The 20,594-nt window shown below is 51.3% G+C and overlaps 1 protein-coding gene and 1 long non-coding RNA gene across 2 annotated transcripts in view; both read left to right on the top strand.

The window, feature by feature from the left end:
- Nucleotides 1-10,765: 10,765 nt before the first annotated feature.
- LOC125915187 (uncharacterized) lies at nucleotides 10,766-11,785 on the top strand. The gene is made up of 2 exons (XR_007455601.1): nucleotides 10,766-10,889; nucleotides 11,474-11,785. It is a non-coding gene; the product is annotated as an uncharacterized LOC125915187 (long non-coding RNA).
- Nucleotides 11,786-12,926: 1,141 nt separating this feature from the next.
- IGSF23 (immunoglobulin superfamily member 23) overlaps nucleotides 12,927-20,594 on the top strand; it is a gene marked incomplete at its 5' end in the record, with an annotated part of 10,544 nt that continues 2,876 nt past the window's right edge. The window contains 4 exons of the mRNA XM_049622313.1: nucleotides 12,927-13,063; nucleotides 13,165-13,286; nucleotides 17,020-17,349; nucleotides 18,835-19,107. Coding sequence (XP_049478270.1) covers nucleotides 12,927-13,063; nucleotides 13,165-13,286; nucleotides 17,020-17,349; nucleotides 18,835-19,107 — 862 coding nt within the window. The remainder of the gene's footprint in view (nucleotides 13,064-13,164; nucleotides 13,287-17,019; nucleotides 17,350-18,834; nucleotides 19,108-20,594) is intronic.

Raw genomic sequence — 20,594 nt, 5'->3', positions numbered from 1 at the left:
CCCCCCCCCCCCCCCCCCCCCCCCCGCAAAGTTAAGCTTTATTTATCCTGCCAATTCCTTACAGATTGATTGCCTCTTTGTCTAAAAAGTATAACAACTGTCTGCCTTGGTCATTTCTTCAGGTCTCAACTTCATCACGGTGAAGTCGGGTGAGCCTCAGGGAGTTCATCTCCGTCCGTGTGGCCAAAAGTGTAAGCAGACAACCTGAGGGCTTTGAGCAGCCATGTTCTGGCCTTTGTGGAGACAGCTAGTCTAAGAGACAAGAATGAATCGAGGCAGAGAGGAAAAAAAAATTCCTGCGAGGCTGGAGCCTCTGGTGCTGGGTGCCCCCGAGCCACAGCCCCACTGCTATCTTGGAATCAGAACAAATTTCTCTGTTTCCTTAAACTACTTCAAGTTGGCTTCCTGCCCTGTGGACCCAAGAGAATCTCCAGAGACCTGCCTTGACAGGATGCACCCTGGACTGCCCCTCCTGACAGAGTGCTTTGTCATGCCTAGACTCAGCTGTAAATACCAGAAAACCCCCAAGTCAAACAGCCTAGACCAGACAGAAATTTAATTTGCTTTTACATAAATGGGGTCTGGAGATAGGGTGCCCAGGGCTAATGTGACACTTCATAATCGCGGGGACCCAGCCTCCTTTCATACTATTGCTATCATCTTCAGTATATAACTTGTGGCCCAAGATGGCTGCTGGAGCTCCAGCCATCATATCTACATTCCAGTCAGTGGTGAAAAGGAAGAAGGGGTTAGGAAAACTGTTTTTTAAGGGCAATGCCTGGAAGTCCCATACACCACTTTTACTTCTATTGGTCAAAATGTAATCACAGGGCCACAGCTCAGCAGAACACAGACAACGTCCTTCTTGCTGGGCTCCAAACGTGTCCAGTTACAATTTGTATTACTGAGGAAGGATAGGGGCACGAATATCAGAGGACTCTCTTCCAAAACCGTATTCCTTCTGCAGAGGTGGAGGGCATCCGGAACCTTCAGCCCCTGAGGCCCTCTAAATTGAGAAGTTTCCTGACAGATGTTTGGAGAACGGATTCCACCAAAAAGAAACCACCAGCAGTGGGCCAGTGGATGTAGCTCACCTGGGGCAGGTGGCAGCTGGGGAGCTCGCACAAGGCCAAGGATCCCCTGCTAGGTCCTTCTCTCCTGTCTTGTTAATCTTCTGCTAGAGGCCAGCCTTGTCAGTTCCTCGAGAGAGAGAGAAACCACCCCAGTCCCACCCAGGGGCAAAGTCCCTTCCTGACTGGCCGGGAGCCTGCAACTAATCTATAATCCGGTCTCGCCATGTGGCAGCCACGGTGAGGGTTTACCCGTGATCGCCAGGAGTTGTACGTGAGGTGGGGCGCTGATCTCCAGCACCCCCCCCCCCAGAGATGGAAGGCCCAGCCCCCAACCTGCGTGGATTAGTGCCCATGCCCTTACCCACAACGTACAGCGCTCACGCAGAGCACATCCAATGGAGCTCTGCAAGGCAGGGCCATCCTGGTCCACCCCTGCATGGGGTGAGAAGAGAGGGGGTGTAAGAACTAGATTGAGAACGTGTGTCCCCGCATCAGCTTCCGGAGAAGAGCGCGGTGAGGTGGCACAGGATGGGGTGGCATCATAACAAAAGCTGGACACGTCGCAGCCACAGTAACAGGGTCACGGCCAAGCGACAGGAAGAATCTGGTGGCAATGGGAGGATGGACTGGAGACGCAGGGATAGGAAGACGCGCTGGGGGCCTGAGCTTCTGGGAGAAGAACAGAGGGTGTCCTGACCCATGGGGCACTCCTGGGACTATGAGCACTAACCAGTCCCTTGGCCACATTTGTTAGTGTTCTGACCAGTTCTCTACGGAAGAGGAATTGGGGGGGGGGGGGGGTAGAGAGTGGAAATCAACAGGTAGCTTTCGGACACCCAGAGAAAAGGGGAAGGGTGTTCCAGGCCAAGGGAACAGCAGGGGCAAAGGCAGGGCTGTACCCCTCTCGTGGTGTCCCTAAACCATCAGGCAGGCGCACGGCTAGAACTGCCTTTTGGAAGGCATCTTTGTAAAAGATTATAAAAGAGAGATCTCTCTCTCTCTCCCTCTCTTCTCTCTGACCCTCTCCTTCTTGCACTCTCTTCCTCAATCAATCAACAAACAAACTTAGAAAGTAAAGCATCTCAGTAATTTTTATATTGAAATGACAATGTTTGGGATACAGCGCGTTAAATAAAATAGATTATTAAAATTAAGTCTGCCTGTTTCTTTTGTGGTTTTGATCCCAAATTTATTTAACTACGGAACCGTTTCTTTTTTTCAAGGGGGGGACTCATACTCTACGGAATTCCACTTCAGCACAGAGGATCAAGATGTATTTTTAGTTGTAAAAACTCCATGATTCAATTCGTAAATTTCTGAGGCAAGACCTTCATGGAAATAGTTTCTTACCAATGAGGCCTTCCTCGTTCTTTTTCAGAAGCAAGCTTCCCTCTTTCTGAGCACCCACTTGCCATGACAACGTGATTTGGCGATGTGCCCGTCTCTAAGACTGTCGGGCTCTGCTGACTGCCCAAGTGTGTGCAGATTTTCAAAGTCCCCATAATCAGGGCCTGTTCTTTTCAAAAAACTGGTCTCCATACTGTCATCTTTACGTTTATGTCTGTACTTCAGCTCTGTTTTTTTGTTTTGTTTTGTTTTGAATTTTATCTATCTTTCCCCGAACTTCAAAGTTTGGTACGTGGCCCTTCTACCAACTTTCCCTGGCAGTTCTGGTCTGCTCTGATCTTTTTACAAACTCCATTGTTCCCACTTCATGATTTTTTTTTTAATTTATTTACTTTTGAGAGATAGAGTGTGAGCAGAGGAGGGGCAGAGAGAGAGGGAGACACAGAATCCCAAGCAGGCTCCAGGCTCTGAGCTGTCAGCACAGAGCCCGAGGTGGGGCTCGGACCCATGAACCGTGAGATCATGATCTGAGCCAAAGTTGGATGCTTAACCGACTGAGCCACCCAGGTGCCCCAATTATTACCACTTTAGAATCATCAGTGGAGGGGCGCCTAGGTGGCTCAGCCAGTTGGGACATCTGACTTCGGCTCAGGTCATGATCTCGCAGTTTGTGAGTTCAAGCCCCGCGTCGGGCTCTGTGCTGACAGCTCAGCGCCTGGAGCCTGTTTCAGATTCTGTGTCTCCCTCTCTCTCTGCCCCTCCCCCGCTCATTCTGTCTCTTTCAAAAATAAACATTAAAAAAAAATCATCCTTGGGGCTTCTGCCCCCCAAATGCACAAACCTTAGACCCACCCTTGAAAGATGATTTAGTGGGTCTAGTATGGAGCCCAGCTACCTGTACGTTCACAAAGCTCTGATGATTCTGATACCCAGGAGTGAAAATTAGCTCTCTGACGTATAATACACTGCTTATACCAATCAATTAGATATGTGCTCAGGGCTTCCTGTGGGTCCCTGCCTGGGGCTTTGGGATGCATGGCTGAACACAGCAGTACCCTTACTCTTGGTAGTCCAGAGTAGCTGCGGAGGCATTCCCTCAGCTAAACGTGATGGGCACCACGAAAGCAGAAATACAGCGCCAGGGGCAGGGGGGGGGGGGGGGGGCATCAGTGGAGCCTTATCAAAGGGGCTGTAGAGGAAGTTGAGGTAGATTTTGCCTGCTAAATAACTGGGGGGTTGTGGGCATGGCCACATATGGAGCACACGCCTCCACGTACCCTGGCAGAAAGTCACCATGGAAAGGTCAACAAAAGTCAGAATACAAAGGACTTCAAATACCAGGCAAAAGATGTCACCCGTTTCCTCTGGACAATAGAAAATAATTCAAGGAAGAAGCGGTCAATGGAGTTGCTGTTTTCTAGCATTGACTCATAGGCCAGAAGTCTCTAGGAGTATGAATCTCTGTGAGCACCCGTACATTTTTCTGAAGCGTGTCACATACCCTAACGGTAACCCCAATCTACCCCCTAAGCCCTAAACCCTAACCCTCTGGAGAGGTCTTTGAACTGTACTATGTCAAGCACATACCAGTCACCCTAACCCTCACCCTAGATCTGAGAAAGTGGGTTCCTAAACACACGATAAAAAAAATACACACACACACACACACACACACACACACACACACACACACATGAGAAGCCTGGTTATTCTGAAAACCCCAAATATTTGAAAATTGGTAATATTTCTGGGGCACCTGGGTGGCTCAGTCGGTTAAGTGGCCGACACGTGGTTTCAGCTCAGGTCATGATCTTGCGGTTGATGAGGTCAAGCCCTGGATCCGGCTCCACGCTGACAACTCAGAGCCTGCTTCGCATTCGCTGTCTCTGCCCCTCCCGCCCTCCCCTCTCTCAAAATAAACTTGAAAACAAAAAAAAAAGGAATTGGTAATAGTTCTGAAAATGGTGTGAGAGTAGAGATAAAAACACAAGAACCAACTGAATATCTATTTTAAAAGCATTTAGAGCCCCCAATCCCCTCCTTACTTCATCTTGGTGGATGCCTGCCAGGCCCGGGCTCACCCCAGCAGAAGTCTGAGGTTTTGTACATCGGAGCACGGGAGAGGGCTCAAACTGCAGATGCCAGGCAAATACCCTTCTTTTAACCCTAACTCTAACCCTAGAAAAGACGGGGGAAGATGATGTGGTGTGTGTGTGTTTGTATATATATACACATATATATAAATATAAAAAAAAAGAGAGAGGGAGGGAGGCAAACCATAAGAGACTCTTAAAAACTGAGAATAGGGGCGCCTGGGTGGCTCAGTCGGTTGAGCGTCCGACTTCGGCTCAGGTCACGATCTCGCAGTTCGTGAGTTCGAGCCCCGAGTCGGGCTCTGGGCTGATGGCTCGGAGCCTGGAGCCTGCTTCCGATTCTGTGTTTCCCTCTCTCTCTGCCCCTCCCCCGTTCATGCTCTGTCTCTCTCTGTCCCAAAAATAAAAATAAAACGTTAAAAAAAAAATTAAAAAAAAAACAAAACTGAGAATAAACTGAGGGTTGATGGGGGGTGGAAGGGAGGGGAGGGTGGCTGATGGGCACTGAGGAGGGCACCTGTTGGGATGAGCACTGGGTGTTGTATGGAAACCAATTTCACAATAAATTCCAAGTTAAAAAAATAAAAACAAGTATATATACACTCATATTTATATATTTCTATATATGTATATATACACATATATATATATGGAAACCAATTTCACAATAAATTTCACAATATACACATATATATGGAAACCAATTTCACAATAAATTCCAAGTTAAAAAAATAAAAATAAATATATATATACTCATATTTATATATTTATATATATGTATATATACACATATATATGGAAACCAATTTCACAATAAATTCCAAGTTAAAAAATAAAAATAAATATATATATACTCATATTTATATATTTATATACATATGTACATATACACATATATATGGAAACCAATTTCACAATAAATTTCACAATATACACGTATATAGATGGAAACCAATTTCACAATAAATTCCAAGTTAAAAAAATAAAAATATACTCATATTTATATATTTATATATATGTGTATATATACACACATATATGTGTATATATATAAATATAAGTATGTATATATGCAGGGTAAGCCAGCCATAAAAAAGAATGAAATCTTGCCATTTGCGGCCACGTGGACAGAGCTAGAGAGTATTATACTAAGTCAGAAAAAGACAAATACCATATTATTTCACTCCGATGTGGAGCTTAAGAAAGAGAACAACTAGCAAAGAGAAATAAAAAGAAAGAGACAAAACAAGAAACAGACTCAACTATAGAAAACCGATGGTTACCAGAAGGGAGGTGTGGGGGGGGGGGGGGGGGGGGGGGGGGGGGGGGTGAGATAGGTGATGGAGATTAAGGAGGGCACTTGTCACGATCAGTGCCAGGTGATGTATGGAATTGTTGAATCACTATATTGCACACCTGAAACTAATATGACACTGTATGGTAACTAATGAGAACTTAAGTAAAAACTTAAAAAAAGCGTGTCAAGGCAATCCACTTTTGGTAAGGAACACTAAAATCAGTGACTCTCCAGATATATGAAGATATTATAGTCTCGCCTAGTTTCTCTTTAGTGAATAGCTCATAATACCCAAGTTTCAAGGAACAGTTTTCAAGGATTCTCACAACTCAATATATATTGGTTACATCTGGTTTCGATACAGCTACTAATCCGGGGCGCCTGGGTGGCTCAGTCGGTTAAGTGTCGGACTTCAGCTCAGGTCACGATCTCGCGGTCCGTGAGTTCGAGCCCCGCATCGGGCTCTGGGTTGATGCCTCAGAGCCTGGAGCCTGCTTCTGATTCTGATTCTGTGTCTCCCTCTCTCTCTGGCCCTCCCCCATTCATGCTCTGTCTCTGTCTCAAAAATAAATAAACGTTAAAAAAAAAAAATCAATACAGCTACTAATCCAAAGCCACCAAATGACGGCCACCTGAAATCAGTATTAAGTCAGCGGTGCCAAACAGGTGAAAATAACCTGTTATCCTGTCTTTCTGCTTTTTAACGTCACTGCTAGCAAATTTTAAAACACGTAGAGCTCACATTACGTTTCCATTTGGGTGTTGTTTCCCGCCCCCCAAGGACCGGTGCGTGGCTCTCAGTTCAGCCTAAACGCACGTGTAAGGGACTGACTTTAAATCTCTGCGGGGGAGGGGGGACGGAGTATGATAAACCATAGTAAAAATTTAATTAGTAACGGAGAGCATTGAAATTAGGTGTGCCCCCTACTCCAATACGTCTATACCACCTCGTTGAATCTGCCTGGTGTCCTCGTATCGGGGTGCATCGACCGCTGGGTAACAAACCGCTCGGAAAATCCGTGGCTTGCAAAGTTACGAGGACGCCTGTGTGTCAGCAGTTGGGGGGCCGCTTACCTGGACAGCGCTGACTCGGGGCCTCTCGTGAGTTTTCGTGAGGATGAGGGGCGAAGCTGCAGTTAACTCAACCGAAGGCGTGTTTGGGGGTAAAAGACCCACTTTCAGGAGGGCTCATCCCCGTGGCTGTGGGCGGGAGGCGCCAGTCCCCGCCTCCCCAGCTAGATGTCTCCATGAGGCTGCTTTTCAGGGTTAGGGAAGGCGGCCAGAAGAGCATGAGGCTGGGGAGAGAGCCTGTGAACTGGGTTTGGGATGCTGCAAGGTTGGGAGGCTGGCGGAGGCAGTTGGGGAGCCTCGGCGGCACCCACCACCCCGCGCCCTGGTTGCCAAACGAGCCCCAGCGCGGCAGGAAGGCTCCTTTCCTCCTCCTCTGGGCCGGAGCTTCAAGACCGAAGCCGGCTCAGAAGGGACAAATCCTGATTGGCCAAAGGCTGAGCCAATCAGATGCTCCCATTCCCAGGACCGGTCATGTGACCTGGTTCTGGCCAATGCCGAGTGAGAGGACGTCTGTGCGGGGTGCTGATGGGAAATATCTTACTGGCTCTTGAAGACACCTGGGAACGGTCTTCCGCTGGCGTGGTTGGTGCACGTGGCGGTTATCTTGGTCTGCGTGGGGAGTTGGCCGTGTGGTTCAGTTCGCTGAGAGCCCGGAAGGGAGACGCAGAACCCGGGGTTTCAGGGCCATCGCTGACCCACCGTGTTAACCAGCCCGGGAACTGCGCCGCCATTGGAATGCCCGCTACATCCAGTAGTGCGTGTCCGAGTTTCCAACCGTTTTGGGTTGGGGCACCCAACTTCTGCGGCCAGAAGCATCCAAACTGATGTTTTTGAAGGCTGGTTTTCTCACATGATCGTAGCCCAGGCTCGGTTGAGCAGGGGACAGCGCGAGGAGCAGGGGCACAGGTGGCGAGATGGAATGTCCATGGAAATGTTTTAAAATACAAGATGGACATTTAAGGGGAAGAAGCCCACCCCCCACCCCCAGTAAGGTTTGAGCACTGGAGTTGTCGTCATTGTAGACTCCTCAACTTTGCAAGAAGACAAGAATTTTTCAAACGCAGCCCCCTGAGAGGGGAGGCAGTTGTGAAGATGTAGATATTTTCCAAAATTTGGGCTTGTGGAATATCACCATTAACCTCCAAACGGGATATAAAGTGACAGGCTAGCAAGTCCAAAAGATGGCCCAGGTTCAAAGCCGGCCTGGAACAACTCAAGCCAAATTTTTTATTTTTCTGTCCTGCTTTGTTTCTTTACCTTGGTGGGTGAAAAACGTTGCACACCTTGTGTGTATTTATTAACAGTCCTATTATTCACAGCTTTCCACAGTGGCAGTAACCTAGCCAACGGTGTATCTGAGGCACGATTATTGCTAATGGAAAACTTTCCCCCTAAATCCTAGCACTCACTTCCTTTGCATCGTGAAAGTCTGAGACCTTGCCTGGAAACTCTTGACTGTTCTGACTGCGGGTAACAAAGACCTCAGGAATGCGAGAAAGAGAAAATATTCTGACTTCTCCTGCACCTTCAGGAAAGCAGAGCCTCCCTCCCTCCCTCCCTCATGAAACCGTCCTTGTGAATGTATTTCTGACAAAGGAGTCTTATTTATAAGACCCCTAGACTTCAGAGACTGGTGTGGCTTCATCCTCCGACAGCCACCTGTCCCCTCCCGTATTAGTTTGCTAGAGCTCCCATGACACAATATTACCGGATATACTTGGTGGCTTAAACATCAGAAATCTTTTTTCTCAGGCTGGAAGTCCAAGATCAGTACTGGCAGCGTTGGTCTCTCCTGAAGCCCCTCTTTGGCTGGTAGATAGGCAACACCTCGCTGTGTCCTCACACGGCCTTTGCCCCGTGTGCACATATCCCTGGTGTTGTCTGGTCTTCTTACGAGGGCTCCAATCCTATCGGATTAGGGCTCCACCCTCACGACCCCAGTTAAAATTAATCGCCTCTTTCAAGGTCCTGTCTTCCATATGGTCGCATTGGAATTTGGGGGTTCAACATAGGAATGGGGGGGCAGGGACCACAAGTTGGTCCCTAACACCTCCCAAATCTGGACCGGTTGTCTTAACTAATGACCTGCTGCCCTAGCTAGTACAACCTACGCCGACGCTCTCTTTTCCTGAAAGGTGCAAAGACTTGGGAATTTTCATTGTCACGTCTCTCTTCCGCCACCCTCGTGGAGCTAAAAAAAAAAAAAAAAAGGAACATCATAATGCTGCTTGCCCTGTTTATTGAAACAAACAGTGTTGTGTCACTTGAATTCGTGTTTCCCTCCTACCCTTCTGTGGGCTGTGACGGAAACGGGAACGTGAGAAAATTGCTTTCACGTGGGAAAGGCTAATGCATCTTATTTTCTTTTTCTTTTATTTTAGAGAGAGAAAGAGCGAGCAGAGGAGGAGCAGGGGGAGGAGGGAGAGCACCCTGAGCAGGCTCCACGCGCAGCTCAGATCCCACAACCCCCAGATCACGATGTGAGCCGAAATCAAGAGTCAGATGCTCGACCGACTGAGCCCCCCCCAGATGCCCCCGCAACCTGGACTTTCTAAACGTTGGGAGACTGGGTCTGGTGCTGCGACATTCTTGTGCATCTGATTTCAGATTGGGTTGGTTCCCACTCTGAGAGGCTCAAGGAGACAGACCCACCCCAGGGGAAGACAGCTGGGTGCTCTCTGATGGGAAGGAAAAGGAAGCCGATTCTATCAGCGCCCCCCCCAGCTCCCCCCAGTTCTGAAGCCACAGAACTGACCCGCTGGAGGAGCTGCTACCTCCCCCAGCATAGAAATGTGGGAACTCACATTTCTACTCCGCTACCGGACTTGTCGGCTCCAGAACCAGACCACGCTTGCTAGATGCACACAGATAAGAGCCCCTCCAAATGCACGAAGCCAGCTGCTGCTGATGCCCCAGAAAAAGACACAGCCTCTACCTGACGGTGCTTGTCGAAATCCGTGGCAGAAACATAAGCATGGCCACCAGTTCACTTCCCCTTTCCGGATCTCATGCAGTGGGTCAGACTGGCAGAGCCCTGGCTTCGAGGGAAGTGAGGCAGCGTGGTTTTAGCTTCCCAGCCTCGGTAGCACGGAAAGGCAGATCGGAAGAAGGAAGGCTTGAGCGAATGAATCCACAATCTAAAACCCCTGGGACATTTTGTCTGCAGCCTCCGACATCCAGGGGGAAACCCGTATCTGGTCTTTCCTGCCTGCTTTGCAGGAAAAGCTCCAGATACTCTCCGGTGTCTTTGCATCCTCTTTTCTACTGGCAACTGGAGGGGAGACTTAAAATCAGTTAAGCGTCCGACTTCGGCTCAGGTCATGATCTCACGGCTCATGGGTTCAAGCCCCGCGTCGGGCTCTGTGCCGACAGCTCAGAGCCTAGAGCCTGCTTCGGGTTCTGTGTCTCTCTCTCTCTGTCCCTCCCCTGTTGGTGCTCTCTCTCTCAAAAATAAATAACCATTTAAAAATAAAATCAAATAAAAAACGGAGGGATTGGGTCCGAACCACACAAAGCTCCGTTTCCTCTCCCAGGCTCATCAGCCTAACAGGGACGGGAGGACAAAAGCCGGAGCCTTATACCAACTCCAGGTTTCTAACTGGGGCTCTACTGGCATTTTAGGTGACACGAGTCTCTGCCATAAAGGACAGTGCCGCATATTCTTGCAGGCTGTTTAGTCCGGTACGCGTCAACACCCTTCTGTCCTCAGGCCCTGTGACAACCCAAAGGTAGGCAGATATTTCCAAACCCCCTGGAGGGAGCTCGGGTTGCCTCTGAACAGTCCTTCCATGGAAACACAAAACATATGGAGTAAGACGTCCCCCCACCATCCAACCCTAGCCCCTGGCAGGACGGGGGTGGGGGGTGGGGCCTCTTGGCACACACAACACAGAACACACAACAGGAGAGGCGAATGATGTCACAAGGGCTCAAGAAGCCGGAAAACAGGACCTTTGTGTCTCAGGGAACTCACTGTCCAAGGATGGGAGGAAGTGAGACCGGCTTGAGGTGAGTGTGACTTGGGAGAGTCTGGCCTTGGACAACGTATTTAACCACATAAGTTGTATCTCTGTTTCCCTGTGGGAAGAAACGGAAAGAATATCTAACACCTATGGATGTTAGGAGGCCCAAAGGTATATATAAGGTTTAAGATCATGGGCTCCAGAGTCCGGAGCCTGGGTCTGCCCAGCCATCTACGAGCTGCGCGGCCCCGGATAAGTCGGCTACGCTCTCTGTGCCTCGCTTTCCTCCTCTGTACCGGGAGAGTGGCGACACCTGCCCGTACTGTGCCCCACTCAGAGTCAAGTTCTCAGTAAATGCTGGGTTCCCAGCATTTAGTTCTCACATCTCCTGAGTCTCCTTTGCGAACAAGTTCTCGGCTGTGGCCACTGGAAGGAATGCAGGCTATTTTGTAGAATGTCCCTCAATTTAGGTTTGGCTAAGTGTTTCTCCTACTTAGAATGGGGCGCTGGGTTTTGGGGAGAGAAATTCCATAAAGGTGAATTGCCACCTTCTCCTTCTTCTCGTCCTCCTCCTCTGCCGTTGTCGTCGTCGTCTTCTCCTTCTCCTTCTCCTTGTCGGTTACACTTCAGTCACGTGTCCAGCCCTCCCCCAGTCACCGTGGTTGGAGGATGAAGTGCTCTGATTGACGACACCCGGGCTTCCTCTCCCCGGAACCAGGAGAAGGCTGGTTTTCAAAGGAAACTCCAGGCGCTATTACCCTGAAAGCTGGACAAGCTGAAACCACAGACTCCTCATCCACAGATGGCTATTAACTGTGTTGCAAATATTTGCTCATCACACATTGGTAGTCCCCTGGCCTGGCTAATTACCCCAGCAGGCCTTCACAAAAACCATGAAAAAAAGGCAGTATGGCCAATGCCCATAAAGATATAACCAAGTCACCTGATAATGACTCTTTTTAAAGACCTGGGAGTGAAACTTTGCCCCAGCGTAGAATCTGGACCTCTCGGGGAGGGAAAGGCACGAGCTGCTGAGTCAGATCTGAGTTCAAATTCCAACACACCCGTTACACTCATTCACTAAAAAAATCCAGACAAATTCAGACAAAATCCCTACCCTCCTGACATTCTAGACCAGAAGGCATGGGAGAGCGGAGACGGGAGATAAATGAGTGGGCAAATGCTGGAAAGAAAATAAAACAGGGCACCTTGCTGGCAAGAAGCGGAGGCCAGACTTGCAGCAGGCATGTGGGAGGGTCCTTTTGAGGGGTTCATATTTGATTTAAGATGGGAACAATAAGATACAGTCAGATATGAACTGATCTGTGTAAGGCGCTAAGAAAAGGGAGCGGCTAGTGCTAAGGCCCTGAGGTGGCCCCGTCCGAGAACCGACAGACGCCATGTTGCATAGCTGTGTCAGGCTGGGTGGGTTACTTAGCCTCTGTGCGCCCCTGGAAAGTGAGGATGCTCACACTGAGCCCTCGAGGTTGCTAATGAGGATTCAGGCAGACAAGAAGCCTTAAAGGGCAAGTGCTGTGCCCGCCATATGGTACGTGTTCAGTAAACACCAGCTATTAGTTTGAGTGATACAATTATTAAGGAGAAAAGAATGGGTCAAAAACTTGAGAGAAAGGAGCTTTTGTGGCTTATCCTTCCAGAAGCCAAAATTCCGGATGTCGTATGAGCAAGGCCCTGAGAAAGGGCTTCCCCGCATGCCCCCAGGACATCCTGGATACCAACAGCAATACTTAGCATTGTTATAACAGCTACTGCCGATTCATTGAACACCTACTATATGCCAGGCACTCTGCGGGGTATCTGATGTCCATTGGCCCCACCGACGCTGAGGCCCCTCGATGATCAACATCCCCATTTCAGAGAGGAGAAAAGTGGAGGCTCGGGGCTGATGGTCCCGGAGGCTGGAGCAAAGTCAGGAGGCAAGCAAGAGCCCCCCCCCCTCCTCCCCACTACCTCTTACCTGATGACCTTTAGCCATTTCTCTCCTCTGATGTGAAGTAACAGAGGCGGGACAATCCTGCCCCACCCTTCATCTTCATCATTCTCCCAGGGTTGGGGGGGGGGTGGGGAGGGTGCGCAGAGAGGGAGGGGAACAAAGCCCCAGAGCCCCTTCTCCCAGAATCCTGCCCCTGCGTGCTCCCCACCCACCACCACCACCACTAACCCAGTGCTAGCGAAGGGCACAGGGCACGGATCTGGGAGGTGAATTTCCAGCCCAACGCGGGAGCCCGGGGAAGGGGGCGGGGCTGTGGCCAGGACGGGGGCGGGACCAAGGCTGAGAACTTAACCGCCTGTCTGTCTAGGGAGGCCGCACTCCAGACGGGGCGACCTCCCCTCTGCGGCCGCCAGACAGAACGCGGCATGAGGTGTCTTCTGGACGGAGGCCCCAGCCACAGCCCTGCCTGGAAGAGGCTGCTTCTAACAGGTGCGAAAGGACGGTGGCTTCACCCAAGGGTTGGGGACAGAGAGAGGACACTCCCAGGGAGAGTCTCCAAAGACGAGGGCCCAGGCCTGAAGCTGGGGAGGGGGTGGCCAGGGAAGGACCTCCCAAAGCTGTCAGAATCAAAATGAGAGCTCAGAAAAAATGTGGCACCTGTTATGCAAATCGCATCCCTGTGCCATGTGATTCATAAAAGGAGAAGAATGCAAATTGTTTCCCTAGAGATAGAAAAGCACCCTGAGGGGCCTGGGTGGCTCCTTAGGTTAAGCATCTGACTTTGGCCCAGGTCATGATCTCAAGGTTCCTGGGTTCGAGCACCCATCAGGCTCCACACCGATTGTCTCTCTCTCCCTCTCTCTGCCCCTCCCCCACTTGTGCTATCTTTCTCTCTCAAAAATAACAGGAAGGAAGGAAGGAAGGAAGGAAGGAAGGAAGGAAGAAGGAAAGAAAGAAGGAAGGAAGGAAGGAAGGAAGGAAAGAAAGAAAGAAAGAAAGAAAGAAAGAAAAAGAAAAAGAAAAAGCGACACCTGGGTCCTTGAGTAGAACACTTTATTCCTGTCACTTTGCAGCAAAGAGCAAGGCCTCACTCCATCTATTGAGGTCCCTGCCCAGACACTGTAGTATCTATTACCAAGCATGCCTGAGGGTCAGGGAAGGCTCCAGAAGAGGGGTACCTGAGCAGAAACTGGAATCACCGCTAGATAAAGAGTTAGGGGGAACAGCATTCTAGGAAGGGAGACCAGCACGTGCAAAGGCCCGGAGGCCCGAGCCACTGCCCAGAGTGCAGTCTCTCCGATGCAGAGAATGAGGGAAGATGGCAACAGGGGCACGGAGGTGTAGGAGGGTGCCAGGCGAGGGTATCAGCACTGTGTCCTGAGAGCGCTGGGGAGCCATGAAGGCTTACAAGCAGGGGAACAGAAAAGTCCTACCAGCAGCCGACTCAGACATGAAATCAGTGGAGGTACGAAGCGGGCAGTAGGCCCATCACCCACCCAGAAGGCGCTATAGTGGGACAACTCCCAGCTCGCCACTTATGACCTTGGGTCTGAGACCGAAGCTCACGGTGTCTCAGTTTCCCTGCCGGTCAAACAGACTAGTGCTGACCTCAGAGCTGTTGAGGGGACCGGTGAGGAAATGGCTGGGAGAATCTGGCCCGGGCCCTGGCACTGTGGGCCCGGGCCCTGGCTGACCTCTCACAGCCGCTTACGGAGCACAGCATTGTGTTTCCCATGATGCTGCCCGAGGAGTTGTTCCAACCCTTGCCATCACTTCTCATTCAGGAAGAGAGCTGATGCTTTCATCTGTGTTCTGTAAGGGGGCATTTCGGATCCTTAAAAGGTTCCCACTCATTATACTGCTTTTTAAAATTGTTTTTAACATTTATTTATTTTTGAGAGACAGAGCATGAGCAGGGGAGGGACAGAGAGAGAGGGAGACACAATCCAAAGCGGCTCTAGGCTCTGAGCCGTCAGCACACAGCCCGACGTGAGGCTCGAACTCATGAAACATGAGATCATAACCTGAGCCAAAGTCAGTCACTTAACCAACTGAGCCACCCAGGTGCCCCATGCTGGCAGTCCAGTCCTGGAGCCTGCATTCTGGGGTGTGTGTGTGTGTGTGTGTGTGTGTGTGTGTAAGACTACTGAGAACATAGTTTATGCTCTCTTATTTCCTTTATTCAAATTTTACTTAATTTTGTTGAATGGGTTATACATTCCCATGGTTCAAATCTCAAAGATATATAAAAGGGATATAAAAGGTCGCCCTCCCCCCTGCCGGCACACACAGGTGGCCACTGTCTTTGTGCATCCTTCCAGAATTTCTTTATATGTTTATAAGAAATGCAAATATTACAGATTTACTTTTCTCCCATTTTTACACCAAAGTTAGCGTACCGTAAGAACCATCCAGCCGCCTGCCTTTCTATCTTAACTGCTTACTTTGGCGATCTCTCCCTCTTAGTTCACGGCGTTCCGGAGACCTTCCCCACCTTTTCGTACAGCTGTCTTGTTCCGCTGTGTGAATGGAGCATAATTTATTAAATCGGTTCCCTATGGACGGCCACTTGGATATTTCCAATCTTTAGCCATTAAAACTAAGATGTGGCAAATGACCCTGCCCAGAAGTCATTTTATACTGGGAAAGGTTAATCCATAGAACACATTCCCTGATCTTTAATTTCAGGGTCAAAGGATATGGGAATTTTCAATCTGAAAAGCCCATGTCCTCCGCACGGGGTTGTATGAGCCACACAGAAGATGTTCTTTCCCATTGCCCTCAGCCTCATCAACATGACACACCATCGACCTTTTGGATCTTTGCCAACCTGATCGGTGAAAAGTGTTACCTCTGTGTGTTTTAATTTGCGTTTCTCTTACTATGAGCACGGCTGAATGTTTTCCCTAGGTCAAGAGACATTTGAATTTTCTCTCCTATGGATTTGCCTGCCCACATCCTTTGTATATGCTTCTGTTGGGTTGCTGATATTTTCTCTTATTGAGATCTCGGAGCTTTTTATATATTAGTGAAATGAGCTCTTGGTCTGTGAGACCCGTTGCAAATAATTTTTCCCGGTATGTCTCCCTCTCTCTCTCACCCTACCCCCCCTTTTTCCTCTCTCTCTCTCTCTCTCTCTCTCTCTCAAAAATAAATGAACATTAAAAAGAAGAACGTTGAGGGGCACCTGGGTGGCTCAGTCGGTTAAGCGTCCATCTTCGACTCAGGTTGTGAGCTCGTGGTTCGTGGGTTCGAGCCCCGCGTCGGGCTCTGGGCTGCCAGCTCGGAGCCTGGAGCCTGCTTCGGATCCTGCGTCTCCCTCTCTCTCTGCCTCTCCCCCGCTCATGCTCTGTCTCTCTCTGTCTCAAAAATAAAGATAAACATTAAAAAAAATTTTTTTTTCTTTAAAAAGAAGATTGTTGACTGCCTGTGGATCACAGCCCTGCTGTGTACCACCTAGGACATCCTGGACAATGGTCTCCAGTTCTCTGAGCTTCCATTTCCTCACTCCTACTGGGGGTGTGGCAGTTGTGTTACTCAGGGTTGAGGCGGGAAGATGGTCTTCTCAAAAGGAGTAATGGGCGAGGAGGTTAGTAAAGGGAGGATCTGCGGAGGTAGAAGCAGGGTAAAGGCAACCCCTCCTGGGATCGTGCAGCACCCTGAGGCTGGCCACAGCAGACTCCCGTGTGCTAGGAGCCACGAGAAGACCAGCAGACCCCAAGACCCAAAGAGAGTGGCACATAGACAGGGCCACACGACGGCAGCCTTAGTGGAGGGACACAGCCGCCCCACGTCCACGGAGCAGGGAGGGAGCCGTCACTCGCACCAGCAGAGGCCAACCGGAAGCAAAAGACAAGGGGACCCGACGAGGCAGCTCAGGGGAGTCAGCCTCTCGGGGAGCAGAGCAGGGCAGAGAAGGGGAGACAGCAGATCTGCACGGTTACCCTGGGTGATGTGCGCTTTGCAGGGGTCGACGGAAGGAGTAAGTGAGATAGTACGTGTTCGGCGCTCAGAACAGTATCTGGCTTATAGGAGGTGCTCAGCGAACGTTCCCTTCCGTTCCGACATCGTCCCTATCATCATCACAGTTATCAGCTCTCAGCGTGCCACACTCACTGTCGCCAGCTCAGGAAGGGTTACCCGCTGGGGCAGCATCTCGCCCTTGGTCCCATTTGCCCCCTCTGCTCTCTCCTGTCTCTTCCCCCCCCCCCCCTCCTCCAAGGTATCCTGATCGCATCCTGCACCTGCTCTGTCTCCTTGGAGCCGCCCTCCTCTGCGTCTCCAGAGCCCTTGACCGCAGGAGCCCGTGCCCCCCTGCCCGTCCCCGCAAGCCTCAATGGAGCTCTCTCCACTTCTTGGTTCCGAGAGCACAAGACCCGGCCGGAAACCACGCTCTTCCCCCGCGAGGGCCTCCCGGGGCCAGGCCACACCAGCGGCCAGGAGACGCGGGACACCCAAGGCGACCTGATCATCAGACACGTGACAGCTGAGGACACAGTGCTGGAAGCTGGCAGAGGACGCAGGCGTGCGACAGAGCAGCTTCTAGGCAAGGGTGAGTGGGCCCCGAGAGGGACCGAGTTCTCAGGCAGCGAGAACAGCCTGGGCAAGGCTGGAGGGGTAAAGAGAGATCTGGAAAGCCTGTGGAATCGTGAGCCGAGCCGCGTAGAGGGCATGGGCCCTGTGAGGCCGCTGGCTTTTCCGTGCGGCTAGGGGGGAGGCAGAGAGAGCGGGCGGTCCACGGGGCTGACCATGCAGGGCCCTGTAAGGCCTCACACAGAAGCTCGGACTTCCTTCCACTCAGCAAAACACTTAACCAATGCTGATTGTTACGCACACGTCCGATCCTTTTTTAGTGCCTTCTCTGTCCTGGGTGATGCTGGGCACCAGCAATGGCGTAACGGCAGGGGCGCCCGGGTGGCTCAGTCGGTTGGTTAAGCGTCCGACTTCGGCTCAGGTCACGATCTCGCGGCTCGTGAGTTCGAGCCCCGCGTCAGGCTCCGTGCTGAGAGCTCAGAGCCTGGAGCCTGTGTCTCCCTCTCTCTCGGCCCCTCCCCTGCTCAGCCTCCGTGTGTCTCTCTCTCTCTCAAAAAGTGAATAAACATTAAACAATAAAAAAAAAAAAAAAAAAGAATGGTGCTTGGCTCCTGGTAAGAGCCACACCCAGGCGGCTGTTAACGTTGATTCTTGTCTCTTACACCCGATGGGCTCTTTCTCCTCCTGCAAGGCTTAGCTCAGACACCACCTCCTCCAGGAAGCCTTCCATGAGTTCTTTGGTTGAGCTGACGTTCTTTTCACTTTACCATATCGCACTGATGTTGGAAAGCAGCTCAGCGTGGAGGCTCCCCGTACTCACCACGACATCAGACTTGCCGGGTTCAGACACTAGCTGTGCCTCTCTCTCTCTGACCGTGAAGCCTGGGCCTAAGAACCCCTGGACCTCGAGTCTTTGACCCGGAAAAAATACGGAAAGAAAACTATTGTGAAGATCACATGCGCCCCATCTCTGCAAAGAGCAATTCGCGGCAGCCGGTGGCACAGGCCCCAGGCCTTGGAGGCCTCCTCGACTCCTCACTCTCTCTCTCTCCGAGGCATCAGCAAATCCTGTGGGCTCTGCTTTCAAATGAATCCAGAATCCAGCCACTCCTCCCAGCTCCTTGGCCTCACCCCGGTCCAGCTGAGGGCGGGGGAGCTGGGATATTTATATACCGGCTGCCCCCGGGTATGTCCATTTCCCAACACTTTGGCCTGCTTTCTCCTCGGGCGCAGCGGGCCCTGGCAGCCACAGGGAAAGCGCTCGGGCAACAGGTGCCTTACTGGCAGTGGGAAGTGGTGAGGGCGAGGGGCTGGGGGGTGGGGACCCACAGGTCTGCTACTCCCTATGTCTGGAGCGACGCTGGGCACAGATCAGGAACTCCAAACACATTTATTGACGGATGAATGAATGCATGGATGGATGGATGCCTCTGTGTGGACAAAAGAAATGCTCAGCCTCTCTGAGGGGTCTCCACCCACGTGGCCTTGCTCTCTGTTTGCACAGCCAGCTCCAGAGGGGTGATGCTGTTGACCTTCCCCAGTGCCGTCCAGGGCGTTATCCAGAGTGACCTCAACTACTCAGTGATCCTGGAGTGTTTGGCCTCTCACATCACCCCCACACCCGTGCTGCACTGGACCCTCGACGGGGAGCCCTACGACACTGGGAATATGCTGATCATCCGGAGGCTGTCCTGGGGGCATCTGGGCACCTATGTGTGCACAGCCAAGAACAGCCAGGGAGAGTATCCCTCCAATCCTGTGACGATCTCGCTGCCACGTGAGTCCCCCCCGCTCCCATCCCCACCCCAGACTTCTGCACCCTTGCTGGTCTGTGGCCAGCTGTCCTGGCTCCCTGGAGCCAACCACAGAGCAGTCCACTCGGAGACCCTTCGTAGCCAAGGTGTCATCCTGTCCCCCCATCTTGCCCGGCAGAGTGGGGATCATTAGCCCATTTTACAGAAGAAAGAGATGAGCTCTTAGCAAAAGCTCAGCTCAGGATCTGGAGCCAGCCGTCTGGGTCCCGACTCCGACTGTTTGCTGGCTGTGTGAGCCTGACCTCTCGGAGTCTGAGCCCACACCCGTGACAAAATGCAGGTGACGATGAGTGGTCCCGAGCGGGGGCTTTGGCATTTGGATCCTGGCTCCCCCTCTTCCAGCTGTGTGACTCTGGACCAGTGCCTTGACTTCTCTGGGCCTCAGGGTCCTCGTCTGCAAATTGAGAAAACGCCAGTGCCCGCCCCAAAGCGTGCTTGTGAGCTTTCAGCGAGGACGCAGGTGAACAGCCCAAAATAACAGCGGGCGCTCAGTAAACACGAGCTAATATCATTGCTACAACTAGCGTTGTCCATGTTATTAATTTCGTGACTGTTACCGTACGTGGACCCCCACCCCCCGGGCAGGTCTCCCTTTGCTCCTGTGTATGACGGGGTGACTTGTAAATGTCTGCAAGACTGTTTTCAGGGCCAGAAATAACATGTGAATGAGACCAGCAGAACATCTGTTAGAGACGGGTGGTTTAGCGCCTGGCCGGCTCAGTCGGTGGAGCATGTGACTCCTGATCGTTAAGAGTCAGGAGTTCAAGCCCCAAGCTGGGGGCGGAGCCCACTTCAAAAAGAAAAAAAAAAAAAAAAAAAAGCAGGTGCTTTAAATAGCCGTGATCCTCATGAACATTCTTTTTCATGTATTTATGCACGGAGGACAAGTGGCTCCGGGTGAGCGAGAATGAAACAGAGGCAGGGAAGGTACTTAGGCATCAGGATCCGCACGAGCAAAGGTCCAGAGCACGGAAAGGGCGGGGGCTGGAAAGCCTGGCTTGGCGGGGTCCCAGCCACCTCTTCCTTCCCAGCTTCCCAGGGTCCAGTAGGAGCTTCAGGATTTGGTTTTGGGGTGATTCGTTGGGAGAAGAAAAGTTTAAATCTTAGAGCAGCCGGTGACTCTGCTACGCTCACTGAGAATGATGACACTTCCAAGACCCCCTTAGTCATTCATCAGCTTTTCAGGAGATGTTTATTGGCCCGCCTACTATGTGACTGGCCCGTGCTGGCTGGTGCTGGGGACATTCTGGTGATGGAGACAGCCCTGGCCCTTTCCCCAGACAGTAATGTTTGAGCGCGGGGAGGTGGGGGGAGGAGGGGACAGACCAGTGGGAGGCAGCCCTGTCCACAGACAGTAGTGACCAGAGTGGGCAAGGCTGGGGTGGGGGAGCCAAGGGATGTGGGACCCAAGGGGGCACCTGATCCAGCAAGGGGGTCAGGGAGGGCTTCC

Source organism: Panthera uncia (genome assembly GCF_023721935.1).
Source record: "Panthera uncia isolate 11264 chromosome E2 unlocalized genomic scaffold, Puncia_PCG_1.0 HiC_scaffold_19, whole genome shotgun sequence".
In the NCBI taxonomy this organism is placed as follows: domain Eukaryota; kingdom Metazoa; phylum Chordata; class Mammalia; order Carnivora; family Felidae; genus Panthera; species Panthera uncia.
Note: the sequence above shows the minus strand (reverse complement) of the source record. Positions and strands in the feature narration are given on the sequence as shown.